General features: G+C 43.1%; 1 protein-coding gene across 1 annotated transcript in view; it reads left to right on the top strand.

Annotated features, from left to right (window-relative positions):
- The window catches only part of LOC135546750 (contactin-5-like), a 436,013-nt gene that overhangs the window by 396,997 nt on the left and 23,478 nt on the right, over positions 1-15,538 (top strand). Inside the window, exon 17 of the mRNA XM_064975401.1 lies at positions 10,205-10,439. Within this exon, the coding sequence (XP_064831473.1) occupies positions 10,205-10,439 (235 nt within the window). The remainder of the gene's footprint in view (positions 1-10,204; positions 10,440-15,538) is intronic.

Genomic DNA, 15,538 nt, shown 5'->3' with positions numbered 1-15,538 from the left:
TAAAGGGTCTGAAAACTTATGTAAATGTAATATATATATATTTTTTAATTGCAAAACTTGGTTACAACCTGTTTTTTTTATCATCATGAGATATTGTCTGTAGATTGATGAGGAAAAATCACTTTAATACATTTTTAGATTAAGGTAACATAACAAAATGTGGAAAAAGTGAAGGGGTCTGAATACTTTCCGAATGCACTGTATGTGGGCATTTCTCAAGGGAGATTGGTATAGCTATATTATGTGGGCAGATATCATGGGGATTGGTATAGCTATGTTATGTGGGCAGATATCATGGGGATTTTTGGTTGGGGAACAGATGATCTCTGCATGTGAGGTTCCCATGGTGAAGCATGGAGGAGGAGGTGTGATGGTGTGGGGTTGCTTTGCTGGTGACACTGTCTATGATTTATTTAGAATTCAAGGCACACTTAACCAGCATGGCTACCACAGCATTCTGCAGCTACACGCCATCCCATTTGGTATGCGCTTAGTGGGACTATCATTTGTTTTCCAACAAGACAATGACCCAAAACACACCTCCAGGCTGTGTAAGGGCTATTTGACCAAGGTGAGTGATGGGGTGCTGCATCAGATGACCTGGCCTCCAGAATACCCCGACCTCAACTCAATTGAGATGGTTAGGGATGAGTTGGACCGCAGAGTGAAGGAAAAGCAGCCAACAAGTTGTCAGCATATGTGGGAAACCAAGCAGGGTTAAAGGGATGATATTTCCATGTACTCTCATATCTCTACTCTCTTTTCGATTTCCTCTAGGTACAATGTGCTCCAGGTACAATGTGCTCTAGGTATAAGGTGCACTAGGTACAAGAGGCTCTAGGTACAAGGTGCTCTAGGTACAATGTGCTCTAGGTACAAGGTGCTCTAGGTACAAGGTGCTCTAGGTACAATGTGTTCTTGGTACAATGTGCTCTAGGTGCTCTAGGTACATGGTGCTCTAGGTACAATGTGCTCTAGGTACAAGGTGCTCTAGGTACAAGGTGCTCTAGGTACAATGTGCTCAAGGTACAATGTGTTCTAGGTACACGGTGCTCTAGGTTCAAGGTGCTCTAGGTACAATGTGTTCAGGTACAAGGTGCTCTTGGTACACGGTGCTCTAGGTACAAGGTGCTCTAGGTACAAGGTGCTCTAGGTACATGGTGCTCTAGGTACAATGTGCTCTAGGTACAAGGTGATCTAGGTACAATGTGCTCTAGGTGCTCTAGGTACACGGTGCTCTAGGTACAAGGTGCTCTAAGTACAAGGTGCTCTAGGTACAAGGTGCTCTAGGTACAATGTGCTCTAGGTACAATGTGTTCTAGGTAAAAGGTGCTCTAGGTGCTCTAGGTACACGGTGCTCTAGGTACAAGGTGCTCTAGGTACAATGTGCTGTAGGTACAATGTGCTCTAGGTACAATGTGTTCTAGGAACAAGGTGCTCTAGGTGCTCTAGGTACACGGTGCTCTAGGTACAAGGTGCTCTAGGTACAAGGTGCTCTAGGTACAATGTGCTCTAGGTACAATGTGCTCTAGGTGCAATGTGTTTTACGTACAAGGTGCTCTAGGTGCTCTAGGTACACGGTGCTCTAGGTACAAGGTGCTCTAGTTACAATGTGCTCTAGGTACAATGTGCTCTAGGTGCTCTAGGTACACGGTGCTCTAGGTACAAGGTGCTCTAGGTGCTCTAGGTACAATGTGCTCTAGGTGGTCTAGGTACAATGTGCTCTAGGTGGTCTAGGTACAAGGTGCTCTCGGTGGTCTAGGTATAAGCTGCTCTAGGTGAAAGGTGCTCTAGGGACAATGTGCTATAGGTGCTCTAGGTACAAGGTACTCTAGGTGGTCTAGGTATAAGGTGCTCTAGGTGAAAGGTGCTCTAGGTACAATGTGCTCTATGTGATCTAGGCACAAGGTGCTCTAGGTACAACATGCTCTAGGTGCAATGTGCTCTAGATGCTCTAGGTACAATGTGCTCTTGGTGCAATGTGCTCTAGATGGTACAACATTTACATTTAAATGGTACCACCATTAGCTCTGACAAATTGAAAACTCTAGTCATTGGCGACTCCATTACCCGCAGTATTAGACTTAAAACGAATCATCCAGCGATCATACATTGTTTACCGGGGGGCAGGGCTACCGACGTTAAGGCTAATCTGAAGATGGTGCTGGCTAAAGCTAAAACTGGCGAGTGTAGAGAGTATAGAGATATTGTTATCCACGTCGGCACCAACGATGTTAGGATGAAACAGTCAGAGATCACCAAGCGCAACATAGCTTCTGCGTGCGTGTAAATCAGCTAGAAAGATGTGTCGGCATCGAGTAATTGTCTCTGGCCCCCTCCCAGTTAGGGGGAGTGATGAGCTCTACAGCAGAGTCTCACAACTCAATCGCTGGTTGAAAACTGTTTTCTGCCCCTCCGAAAAGTTAGAATTTGTAGATAATTGGCCCTCTTTTTGGGACTCACCCACAAACAGGACCAAGCCTGACCTGCTGAGGAGTGACGGACTCCATCCTAGCTGGAGGGGTGCTCTCATCTTATCTACCAACATAGACAGGGCTCTAACTCCTCTAGCTCCACAATGAAATAGGGTGCAGGCCAGGCAGCAGGCTGTTAGCCAGCCTGCCAGCATAGTGGAGTCTGCCACTAGCATAGTCAGTGTAGTCAGCTCAGCTATCACCATTGAGACCGTGTCTGTGCCTCGACCTAGGTTGCGCAAAACTAAACATGGCGGTGTTCGCCTTAGCAATCTCACTAGGATAAAGACCACCTCCATTCCTGTCATTATTGAAAGAGATCATGATACCTCACATCTCAAAATAGGGCTACTTAATGTTAGATCCCTTACTTCAAAGGCAATTATAGTCAATGAACTAATCACTGATCATAATCTTGATGTGATTGGCCTGACTGAAACATGGCTTAAGCCTGATGAATTTACTGTGTTAAATGAGGCCTCACCTCCTGGCTACACTAGTGACCATATCCCCCGTGCATCCCGCAAAGGCGGAGGTGTTGCTAACATTTACGATAGCAAATTTCAATTTACAAAAAAAAAAATGACGTTTTCGTCTTTTGAGCTTCTAGTCATGAAATCTATGCAGCCTACTCAATCACTTTTTATAGCTACTGTTTACAGGCCTCCTGGGTCATATACAGCGTTCCTCACTGAGTTCCCTGAATTCCTATCGGACCTTGTAGTCATAGCAGATAATATTCTAATCTTTGGTGACTTTAATATTCACATGGAAAAGTCCACAGACCCACTCCAAAAGGCTTTCGGAGCCATCATCGACTCAGTGGGTTTTGTCCAACATGTCTCTGGACCCACTCACTGTCACAGTCATACGCTGGACCTAGTTTTGTCCCATGGAATAAATGTTGTGGATCTTAATGTTTTTCCTCATAATCCAGGACTATCGGACCACCATTTTATTACGTTTGCAATTGCAACAAATAATCTGCTCAGACCCCAACCAAGGAACATCAAAAGTCGTGCTATAAATTCACAGACAACACAAAGATTCCTTGATGTCCTTCCAGATTCCCTCTGTCTACCCAATGACACCAGAGGACAAAAATCAGTTAACCACCTAACTGAGGAACTCAATTTAACCTTGCGCAATACCCTAGATGCAGTTGCACCCCTAAAAACTAAAAACATTTCTCATAAGAAACTAGCTCCCTGGTACACAGAAAATACCCGAGCTCTGAAGCAAGCTTCCAGAAAATTGGAACGGAAATGGCGCCACACCAAACTGGAAGTCTTCCGTCTAGCTTGGAAAGACAGTACCGTGCAGTACCGAAGAGCCCTTACTGCTGCTCGATCATCCTATTTTTCTAACTTAATTGAGGACAATAAGAACAATCCAAAATTCCTTTTTGATACGGTCGCAAAGCTAACTAAAAAGCAGCATTCCCCAAGAGAGGATGACTTTCACTTTAGCAGTGATAAATTCATGAACTTCTTTGAGGAAAAAATTATGATTATTAGAAAGCAAATTACAGACTCCTCCTTAAATCTGCGTATTCCTTCAAAGCTCAGTTGTCCTGAGTCTGCACAACTCTGCGTGGACCTAGGATCAAGAGAGACGCTCAAGTGTTTTAGTACTATATCTCTTGACACAATGATGAAAATAATCATGGCCTCTAAACCTTCAAGCTGCTTACTGGACCCTATTCCAACTAAACTACTGAAAGAGCTGCTTCCTGTGCTTGGCCCTCCTATGTTGAACATAATAAACGGCTCTCTATCCACCGGATGTGTACCAAACTCACTAAAAGTGGCAGTAATAAAGCCTCTCTTGAAAAAGCCAAACCTTGACCCAGAAAATATAAAAAACTATCGGCCTATATCGAATCTTCCATTCCTCTCAAAAATCTTAGAAAAGGCTGTTGCTCAGCAACTCACTGCCTTCCTGAAGACAAACAATGTATATGAAATGCTTCAGTCTGGTTTTAGACCCCATCATAGCACTGAGACGGCACTTGTGAAGGTGGTAAATGACATTTTAATGGCATCGGACCGAGGCTCTGCATCTGTCCTCGTGCTCCTAGACCTTAGTGCTGCTTTTGATACCATCGATCACCACATTCTTTTGGAGAGATTGGAAACCCAAATTGGTCTACACGGTCAAGTTCTGGCCTGGTTTAGATCTTATCTGTCGGAAAGATATCAGTTTGTCTCTGTGGATGGTTTGTCCTCTGACAAATCAACTGTAAATTTCGGTGTTCCTCAAGGTTCCGTTTTAGGACCGCTGTTGTTTTCACTATATATTTTACCTCTTGGGGATGTTATTCGAAAACATAATGTTAACTTTCACTGCTATGCGGATGATACACAGCTGTACATTTCAATGAAACATGGTGAAGCCCCAAAATTGCCCTCGCTAGAAGCATGTGTTTCAGACATAAGGAAGTGGATGGCAGCAAACTTTCTACTTTTAAACTCGGATAAAACAGAGATGCTTGTTCTAGGTCCCAAGAAACAAAGAGATCTTCTGTTGAATCTGACAATTAATCTTAATGGTTGTACAGTCATCTCAAATAAAACTGTGAAGGACCTCGGCGTTACTCTGGACCCTGATCTCTCTTTTGAAGAACATATCAAGACCATTTCAAGGACAGCTTTTTTCCATCTACGTAACATTGCAAAAATCAGAAACTTTCTGTCCAAAAATGATGCAGAAAAATTAATCCATGCTTTTGTCACTTCTAGGTTAGACTACTGCAATGCTCTACTTTCCGGCTACCCGGATAAAGCACTAAATAAACTTCAGTTAGTGCTAAATACGGCTGCTAGAATCCTGACTAGAACCAAAAAATTTGATCATATTACTCCAGTGCTAGCCTCCCTACACTGGCTTCCTGTCAAAGCAAGGGCTGATTTCAAGGTTTTACTGCTAACCTACAAAGCATTGCATGGGCTTGCTCCTACCTATCTCTCTGATTTGGTCCTGCCGTACATACCTACACGTACGCTACGGTCACAAGACGCAGGCCTCCTAATTGTCCCTAGAATTTCTAAGCAAACAGCTGGAGGCAGGGCTTTCTCCTATAGAGCTCCATTTTTATGGAACGGTCTGCCTACCCATGTCAGAGACGCAAACTCGGTCTCAACCTTTAAGTCTTTACTGAAGACTCATCTCTTCAGTGGGTCATATGATTGAGTGTAGTCTGGCCCAGGAGTGGGAAGGTGAACGGAAAGGCTCTGGAGCAACGAACCACCCTTGCTGTCTCTGCCTGGCCGGTTCCCCTCTTTCCACTGGGATTCTCTGCCTCTAACCCTATTACAGGGGCTGAGTCACTGGCTTGCTGGGGCTCTCTCATGCCGTCCCTGAGGGGGTGCGTCACCTGAGTGGGTTGATTCACTGATGTGGTCATCCTGTCTGGGTTGGCGCCCCCTTGGGTTGTGCCGTGGCGGAGATCTTTGCGGGCTATACTCAGCTTTGTCTCAGGATGGTAAGTTGGTGGTTGAAGATATCCCTCCAGTGGTGTGGGGGCTGTGCTTTGGCATAGTGGGTGGGGTTATATCCTTCCTGTTTGGCCCTGTCCGGGGGTGTCCTCGGGTGGGGCCACAGTGTCTCCTGACCCCTCCTGTCTCAGCCTTCAGTATTTATGCTGCAGTAGTTTATGTGTCGGGGGCTGGGGTCAGTTTGTTATATCTGGAGTACTTCTCCTGTCCAATTCGGTGTCCTGTGTGAATCTAAGTGTGCGTTCTCTAATTCTCTCCTTCTCTCTCTCGGAGGACCTGAGCCCTAGGACCATGCCCCAGGACTACCTGACATGATGACTCCTTGCTGTCCCCAGTCCACCTGGCCGTGCTGCTGCTCCAGTTTCAACTGAACCGCGGCCCTAGGACCATGCCCCAGGACTACTTGACATGATGACTCCTTGCTGTCCCCAGTCCACCTGGCCGTGCTGCTGCTCCAGTTTCAACTGTTCTGCCTTATTATTATTCGACCATGCTGGTCATTTATGAACATTTGAACATCTTGGCCATGTTCTGTTATAATCTCTACCCGGCACAGCCAGAAGAGGACTGGCCACCCCACATAGCCTGGTTCCTCTCTAGGTTTCTTCCTAGGTTTTGGCTTTTCTAGGGAGTTTTTCCTAGCCACCGTGCTTCTACACCTGCATTGCTTGCTGTTTGGGGTTTTAGGCTGGGTTTCTGTACAGCACTTTGAGATATCAGCTGATGTACGAAGGGCTATATAAATAAATTTGAAATTTGATTTACATTTAAGTCATTTAGCAGACGCTCTTATCCAGAGCGACTTACAAATTGGTGAATTCACCTTCTGACATCCAGGTGCTCTAGGTGGTCTAGGTACAAGGTGCTCTCGGTGGTCTAGGTACAAGGTACTCTAGGTGGTCTAGGTATAAGGTGCTCTAGGTGAAAGGTGCTCTAGGTAAAATGTGCTCTATGTGATCTAGGTACAAGGTGCTCTAGGTACAACATGCTCTAGGTGCAATGTGCTTTAGATGCTCTAGGTACAATGTGCTCTTGGTGCAATGTGCTCTAGATGGTACAAGGTGCTCTAGGTGGTCTAGGTACAAGGTGGTCTAGGTACAAGGTGGTCTAGGTATAAGGTGCTCTAGGTGAAAGGTGCTCTAGGTACAATGTGCTCTATGTGATCTAGGCACAAGGTGCTCTAGGTACAACATGCTCTAGGTGCAATGTGCTCTAGATGCTCTAGGTACAATGTGCTCTTGGTGCAATGTGCTCTAGATGGTACAAGGTGCTCTAGGTGGTCTAGGTACAAGGTGCTCTCGGTGGTCTAGGTATAAGGTGCTCTAGGTGAAAGGTGCTCTAGGTAAAATGTGCTCTATGTGATCTAGGTACAAGGTGCTCTAGGTAAAACATGCTCTAGGTGCAATGTGCTTTAGATGCTCTAGGTACAATGTGCTCTTGGTGCAATGTGCTCTAGATGGTACAAGGTGCTCTAGGTGGTCTAGGTACAAGGTGGTCTAGGTACAAGGTGGTCTAGGTATAAGGTGCTCTAGGTACAAGGTTATCTAGGCACAAGGTGCTCTAGGTACAAGGTGATCTAGTTACAAGGTGCTCTAGGTAGAAGGTGATGTAGATACAAGGTGCTGTAGGTACAGGTGCTGTAGTTACAAGTTGCTGTAGGTACAAGGTGATCTAGTTACAAGGTGCTCTAGGTACAAGGTGCTGTAGGTACAAGGCTATGTAGATACAAGGTGCTGTAGGTACAGGTGATGTAGGCACAAGGTGCTCTACGCACAAGGTGATGTAGTTACAAGGTGCTATAGGTACAAGGTGATGTAGTTACAGGTGATGTACAGTGCCTTGCGAAAGTATTCGGCCCCCTTGAATTTTGTGACCTTTTGCCACATTTCAGGCTTCAAACATAAAGATATAAAACTGTATTTTTTTGTGAAGAATCAACAACAAGTGGGACACAATCATGAAGTGGAACGACATTTATTGGATATTTCAAACTTTTTTAACAAATCAAAAACTGAAAAATTGGGCGTGCAAAATTATTCAGCTCCCTTAAGTTAATACTTTGTAGCGCCACCTTTTGCTGCGATTAGAGCTGTAAGTCGCTTGGGGTATGACTCTATCAGTTCTGCACATCGAGAGACTGAAATTTTTTCCCATTCCTCCTTGCAAAACAGCTCGAGCTCAGTGGGGTTGGATGGAGAGCATTTGTGAACAGCAGTTTTCAGATCTTTCCACAGATTCTCGATTGGATTCAGGTCTGGACTTTGACTTGGCCATTCTAACACCTGGATATGTTTATTTTTGAACCATTCCATTGTAGATTTTGCTTTATGTTTTGGATCATTGTCTTGTTGGAAGACAAATCTCCGTCCCAGTCTCAGGTCTTTTGCAGACTCCATCAGGTTTTCTTCAAGAATGGTCCTGTTTTTGGCTCCATCCATCTTCCAATCAATTTTAACCATCTTCCCTGTCCCTGCTGAAGAAAAGCAGGCCCAAACCATGATGCTGCCACCACCATGTTTGACAGTGGGAATGGTGTGTTCAGGGTGATGTGCTGTGTTGCTTTTACGCCAAACATAACGTTTTGCATTGTTGCCAAAAAGTTCAATTTTGGTTTCATCTGACCAGAGCACCTTCTTCCACATGTTTGGTGTGTCTCCCAGGTGGCTTGTGGCAAAGTTTAAACTACACTTTTTATGGATATCTTTAAGAAATGGCTTTCTTCTTGCCACTCTTCCATAAAGGCCAGATTTGTGCAATATACGACTGATTGTTGTCCTATAGACAGAGTCTCCCACCTCAGCTGTAGATCTCTGCAGTTCATCCAGAGTGATGATGGGCCTCTTGGCTGCATCTCTGATCAGTCTTCTCCTTGTATGAGCTGAAAGTGTAGAGGGACGGCCAGGTCTTGGTAGATTTGCAGTGGTCTGATACTCCTTCCATTTCAATATTATGCACAGTGCTCCTTGGGATGTTTAAAGCTTGGGAAATCTTTTTGTATCCAAATCCGGCTTTAAACTTCTTCACAACAGTATCTCGGACCTGCCTGGTGTGTTCATTGTTCTTCATGATGCTCTCTGCGCTTTTAACGGACCTCTGAGACTATCACAGTGCAGGTGCATTTATACGGAGACTTGATTACACACAGGTGGATTGTATTTATCATCATTAGTCATTTAGGTCAACATTGGATCATTCAGAGATCCTCACTGAACTTCTGGAGAGTTTGCTGCACTGAAAGTAAAGGGGCTGAATAATTTTGCACGACCAATTTTTCAGTTTTTGATTTGTTAAAAAAGTTTGAAATATCCAATAAATGTCGTTCCACTTCATGATTGTGTCCCACTTGTTGATTCTTCACAAAAAAATACAGTTTTATATCTTTATGTTTGAAGCCTGAAATGTGGCAAAAGGTCGCAAAGTTCAAGGGGGCCGAATACTTTCGCAAGGCACTGTAGGTACAAGGTGATGCAGGCACAAGGTGCTCTAGTTACAAGGTACTGTAGTTACAAGGTGCTCTAGGTACAAGGTGATGTAGATACAAGGTGCTGTAGGTACAAGGTGCTGTAGTTACAGATGATGTAGGCACAAGGTGCTGTAGGTACAAGGTGATTTAGTTTCAAGGTTCAAGGTGCTGTAGGTACAAGGTGATGTAGATACAAGGTTCTGTAGGCACAGGTGATGTAGGCACAAGGTGCTCTAGGTACAAGGTGCTGTAGTTACAATGTGCTGTAGTTACAAGGTGCTGTAATTACAAGGTGATGTAGGTACAAGGTGATGTAGTTACAGGGTGATGTAGTTACAAGGTGATGTAGTTACAAGGTGATGTAGGTACAAAGTGATGTAGGTACAAAGTGATGAAGGTACAAGGTGATGAAGGTACAAGGTGATGTAGGTACAAAGTGATGTAGGTACAAAGTGATGTAGGTACAAGGTGCTGTAGTTACAAGGTGCTGCAGGTACAAGGTGATGTAGTTACAAGGTGATGTAGGTACAACTGTCTGTATTATGATATTGTAAGCTAGATACGAGCGGCGAGATTGGCTCCTGTAAGGATCCTTTTTGAATACAATACAATTATTAATATCTACAGCAGGCTGGGCTGATTTTTGAACGGATTAATTAATTTATGAATGTAAATTAATGTATTCAGATATTTAAATGACCAATGTTGTGGTCATTGATTTGGGTTGTATATCCAATCAAATAAAAGGTATCTCTTTCCTTGTTTTCCAGCCTGTGTCTGAGGAGTTCCAGAATGGCGAGGGCTTTGGCTACATCGTGGCATTCCGAGCCAATGGTACGCGAGGCTGGAAGGAGAAGATGGTGACATCAGCAGATTCCACTACATACAAGTACAGAGACGAGACCTTCCCTCCCCTCACTCCCTTCGAAGTGAAAGTGGGCGTGTACAACAACAAGGGAGACGGACCCTTCAGTGGTGTGGTCACTGTGTACTCTGCAGAGGGAGGTGAGTTCTTGCACTCACACATCTAAGGATGGCTTTGCAGGTGTTGGGAAGGTTGACGTTCTTCAAAGTGGCTCATTCACCCCCTGTTTATCTAATGTACTAGTGTCTACTGAGGGGTGGACATCTTATGTCATGTCCTATGAGTTTTTATGTCATGTCCAATGAATTCTTATGTCATGTCCTATGAGTACTTATGTCATGTCCAAGGAATTCTTATGTCATATCCTATGAGTTATAATGTCATGTCCAAAGAGTTCTTTTGTCATGTCCTATGATCTCAGAAGTCTAAAGATCAAAAGAGCACATCTTAGCCATGTAGCCAATGGGTTGATTTGTTGGCTTTGGAAATGTAAAACAGTTATTCAAAGAGAATGACCTCCTACATTTAGTCCTCCAATCATTGTATTTGTTTGGTGAATTAAGCTCACTGATTAGTAAGGAACTCCCCTCACCTGGTTGGTTGTCCAGGTCTTACAGAGTGACTGAACCAGGGAACTCCCCTCACCTGGTTGTCCAGGTCTTATAGAGTGACTGAACCAGGGAACTTCCCTCACCTGGTTGTCCAGGTCTTATAGAGTGACTGAACCAGGGAACTTTCCTCAACTGGTTGTCCAGGTCTTATAGAGTGACTGAACCAGAGAGCCGAAGCGAGTGGGTTCACTCCACCCAAAATCTGTCCATGTTGAAGTTGTTCTTTTTCTTTTGGAAAAAGTCATATTGCTACCTATGTGTTGTGATAATTGTGTTGTTTGCTCTATAACCTGTTAGTTCATATGCCTTGACACAGTGATATATAGGCCTAAATGCAGAGACAGTAAGAAAACACGGTTACAGAATAAATTCAACCACACCTTTATTTCATCATAAAACCAGATGGCAACATCTGTCCGGTGGAGTCCACAAAGCATATTGTATGTAACAAACAGTTACATGACCTACAGCATGGTCAAGCAAGTTCATCTTTCTGAAATGTTTAAGTAAACAACCATTGATTTAGAACCACAGAGAGTTACCGCAATTCTACTAGAAAACAGGAGCTGCCGCTACTACTCCACCACCATGTCAACAACAGGAGCTGCCTACACTATTCCAGCACCATGTCAACAACAGGAGCTGCCGCTACTATTCCAGCACCATGTCAACAACAGGAGCTGCCACCATTATTCCAGCACCATGTCAACAACAGGAGCTGCCACCACTATTCCAGCACCATGTCAACAACAGGAGCTGCCTCCACTAATCCAGCACCATGTCAACAACAGGAGCTGCCTCCACTATTCCAGCACCATATCAACAACAGGAGCTGCCTCCACTATTCCAGCACCATATCAACAACAGGATCTGCCTCCACTATTCCAGCACCATATCAACAACAGGATCTGCCTCCACTATTCCAGCACCATATCAACAACAGGAGCTGCCTCCACTATTCCAGCACCATTTGAACTTTAACATCGATCACCTGTTTAGTCTAATACAGTAACAACAAGTAGTGTAAAGTACTTGATAAAAATGCTTGAAAGTACTACTGAAGTAGTTTTTGGGGATATCTGAACTTTACTATTTATATTTCTGCAAACTTTTACATTTACTTCACTACATTCATAAAGAAAATAATGTATACATTTTCCCTGACACCCAAAAGTACTCGTAACATTTTGAATACTTCGCAGGACAATTCACACACTTATTAAAATAGCATCTCTGGTCATCCCTACTGCCTTCTGATCTGGCGGACTCACTAAACACACATGCTTCGTTTGTAAATTATGTCTGAGTGTTGGAGTGTGCCCCTGGCTATCTGTAAATTTCAAAAACAAGAAAATGATGCCATCGGGTTTGATTAACATATGGAATTTTAAGTTATTTGTACATTAACTTTTACTTTTGATATAATCCTTAAACATATTTTTGCAATTACATTTACTTTTGATACTTAAGTATATTTAAAACCAAATACCTTTGGACTTTTACTCAAGTCATACTTCACTGGGTGACTTTCACTTTTGCTTGAGTTAATTTCAATTAAGGTATCTTTACTTTTACTCAAGTATGACAACTGGGCACTTTTTCCACCACTGGTAACAAATAAAAGATACCAAAAACAATTTAGTCCATGCAACATAAGCTAAATATGATGTGGCTGTCCATGGTACTGATTTGTGTGTGTGTGTGTGTGTGTGTGTGTGTGTGTGTGTGTGTGTGTGTGTGTGTGTGTGTGTGTGTGTGTGTGTGTGTGTGTGTGTGTGTGTGTGTGTGTGTGTGTGTGTGTGTGTGTGTGTGTGTGTGTGCTGTTGATGTGATGTGATTGGTGTGAATGTAAATCCAAACTGGCTTCCCTAGACACTTTGGTGCTCCAGGACCATTCACAATTTGGGTCACTCAGTTTAGCTGAACACTGATTGGGTATTACCCAAATCCGTAAACACGGGCACCCTCATAGCTATCATCCTAACTAACTCGCCCTCCAAATACACCTCTGCTGTTTTCAACCAAGATCTCAGCGATCACTGCCTCATTGCCTGCATCCGTAATGGGTCTGCGGTCAAACGACCACCCCTCATCACTGTCAAACACTAAAACACTTCAGCGAACAGGCCTATCTCATTGACCTGGCCGAGGTATCCTGGAATGACATTGACCTCATCCCGTCAGTAGAGGATGCCTGGTTATTCTTTAAAAGTGCATTCCTCACCATCTTAAATAAGCATGCTCCATTAAAAAAATGTAGAACTAGGAATAGATATAGGCCTTGGTACACTCCAGACCTGTCTTCCGTTGACCAGCACAAAAACATCCTGTGGCGTTCTGCATTAGCATCGAATTTACAAAATAGCTTCCAACACTCTACTCAACAAATTGGATGCAGTCTATCACAGTGCCATCTGTTTTGTCACCAAAGCCCCATATACTACCCACCACTGCGACCTGTATGATCTTGTTGGCTGGCCCTCGCTTCATATTTCTCGCCAAACCCACTGGCTCCAGGTCATCTACAAGTCTCTGCTAGGTAAAGCCCCGCCTTATCTCAGCTCACTGGTCAACCTAGCAGCACCCACTCGTAGCACGCGCTCCAGCAGGTATATATCACTGGTCACCCCCAAATCCAATTCCCCCTTTGGCCACCTTTCCTTCCAGTTCTTTGCTGCCCATGACTGGAACAAATTGCAAAAATCTCTGAAGCTTGAGACTCTTATCTCCCTCACTAGCTTTAAGCGCCAGCTGTCAGAGCAGCTCACAGATCACTGCACCTGTACATAGATCATCTGTAAATAACCCACCCAATCTTCCTCATCCTCATACTGTATTTATTTATTTATTGATCTTGCTCCTTTGCACCCCAGTTTCTCAACTTGCACATTAATCTTCTGCACATCCTACCATTCCAGTGTTTTATTGCTATATTGTAGTTACTTTGCCACCACGTCTATTTATTGCCTTACCTCTCTTAACCTACCTCATTTGCACGTGCTGTATATAGATTTTTCTACTGTATTATTGATCGTATGTTTGTTTATTCCATGTGTAAGTCTGTTGTTGTATGTGTCAAACTGCTTTGCTTATCTTTCAGGTCGCAGTTGCAAATGAGAACATCTTCTCAACTAGGCTACCTACCTGGTCAAATAAATGTGAAATAAATCAAATACAAAATAAAAAACATAGGGGTGCTGTTTCCCTCGCTTGGATGACATTCAGCTTCTTGCGAATTGAAAGAAAATTATGAAACACAGAGAGATGAAAGATAAATAATTGTACATGTTTTTTTCTTTTATTATTGGTCCATTTTTGGGGGAAGTCTGGCTTCACTTGGTATCCATGAGTACACGTCACTGTGTAAATGGTATGTTATAGAAGGGTCCAGACACCGTTTTTTGTGATTTCACTAGTTTTTGTAAAACTTACCCCAAACAGCAAATCACTTCCTTATCCTCGTTGTGTAGTATGGGGGCCCTGAAAAAAATATGAACAAAGGCTCCAAAATCACCCAAATGTGTACTTTTAGAAGTGGAGTATTTGGAAATAATGTTCCTGACTCATATTGATGCCACACAGGCCCTTTTCTGTCAGAGAGTTTGTTTATTGGAGAAAATAACAGGAAGCAGCAGACACAATCCTCCATGGAAGGACTCTGAATAGGGTGTCACTTGGAATGACCACTTTCAATGTATCACTTTATTTCAACATATCCTCTGACCTCCCTAGGATTGAAATACTATATACAGTATGTATGGATGATATATTCTGAAAGTAGTTCTGATATCATTGGAAATAATCCACCCACTTGAGTCAATGGAAAATCATTATAATGAGTTGGAATTATAGGCAACAGCAATAACCTGCAATTCCAATCCATTGATTGATCTTGACTATAATGAATATGTAGTGATTGATGTTTACTGTAATAAATATATACTTAGTCGTGTCTTGGCTATCATTAATGTGTTTGACTGTTATTGTAACAGTTTTCTTCCGTTGAAGGAGAGGAGGACCAAAATGCAGCGCAGTTCGTGTTCAACATGTTTAATAAAAGACGATAACGTGAACACTACACAAAATACAAAATAACAAACGTGGCAAAACCCGAAAAAGTCCTATCTGGTGCAGAGAACACAAAGACAGGAAACAACCACCCACAAACCCCAACACAAACCCCAGCATAAATTATGAATCAGCAATATACAAATTGGCTTAATTCTTTATTTATTTACCAACTAACTAAATAATCACACAGAATTACATGAACACACAAACAGGATAGCTTTAACATGGATTACGACACAATGCAATGAAAAGTCCCTAGTGGACTAAACCGATATGATGGCTTGTTACACAAAATGGTGGATTCAAAAGAGAGGGAAAGGGAGGGGCATGTAAGAAAGAGCAGGAGAAAAGACAAAGGACTTCACTAACGTTACATACAGTTGGTAACTATGCTGATGGAAATTGTTTTATTTTATTTTTTATTTCACCTTTACTTAACCAGGTAGACCAGATCACCTTTATTTAACCAGGTAGACCAGTTGAGAGCGAGTTCTCATTTACAACTGCGACCTGGCCAAGATAAAGCAAAGCAGTTTGACACATACAACAACACAGAG

Source organism: Oncorhynchus masou, chromosome 9, assembly GCF_036934945.1.
Source record: "Oncorhynchus masou masou isolate Uvic2021 chromosome 9, UVic_Omas_1.1, whole genome shotgun sequence".
In the NCBI taxonomy this organism is placed as follows: domain Eukaryota; kingdom Metazoa; phylum Chordata; class Actinopteri; order Salmoniformes; family Salmonidae; genus Oncorhynchus; species Oncorhynchus masou.
This window is presented reverse-complemented; position numbering and strand designations above follow the sequence as displayed.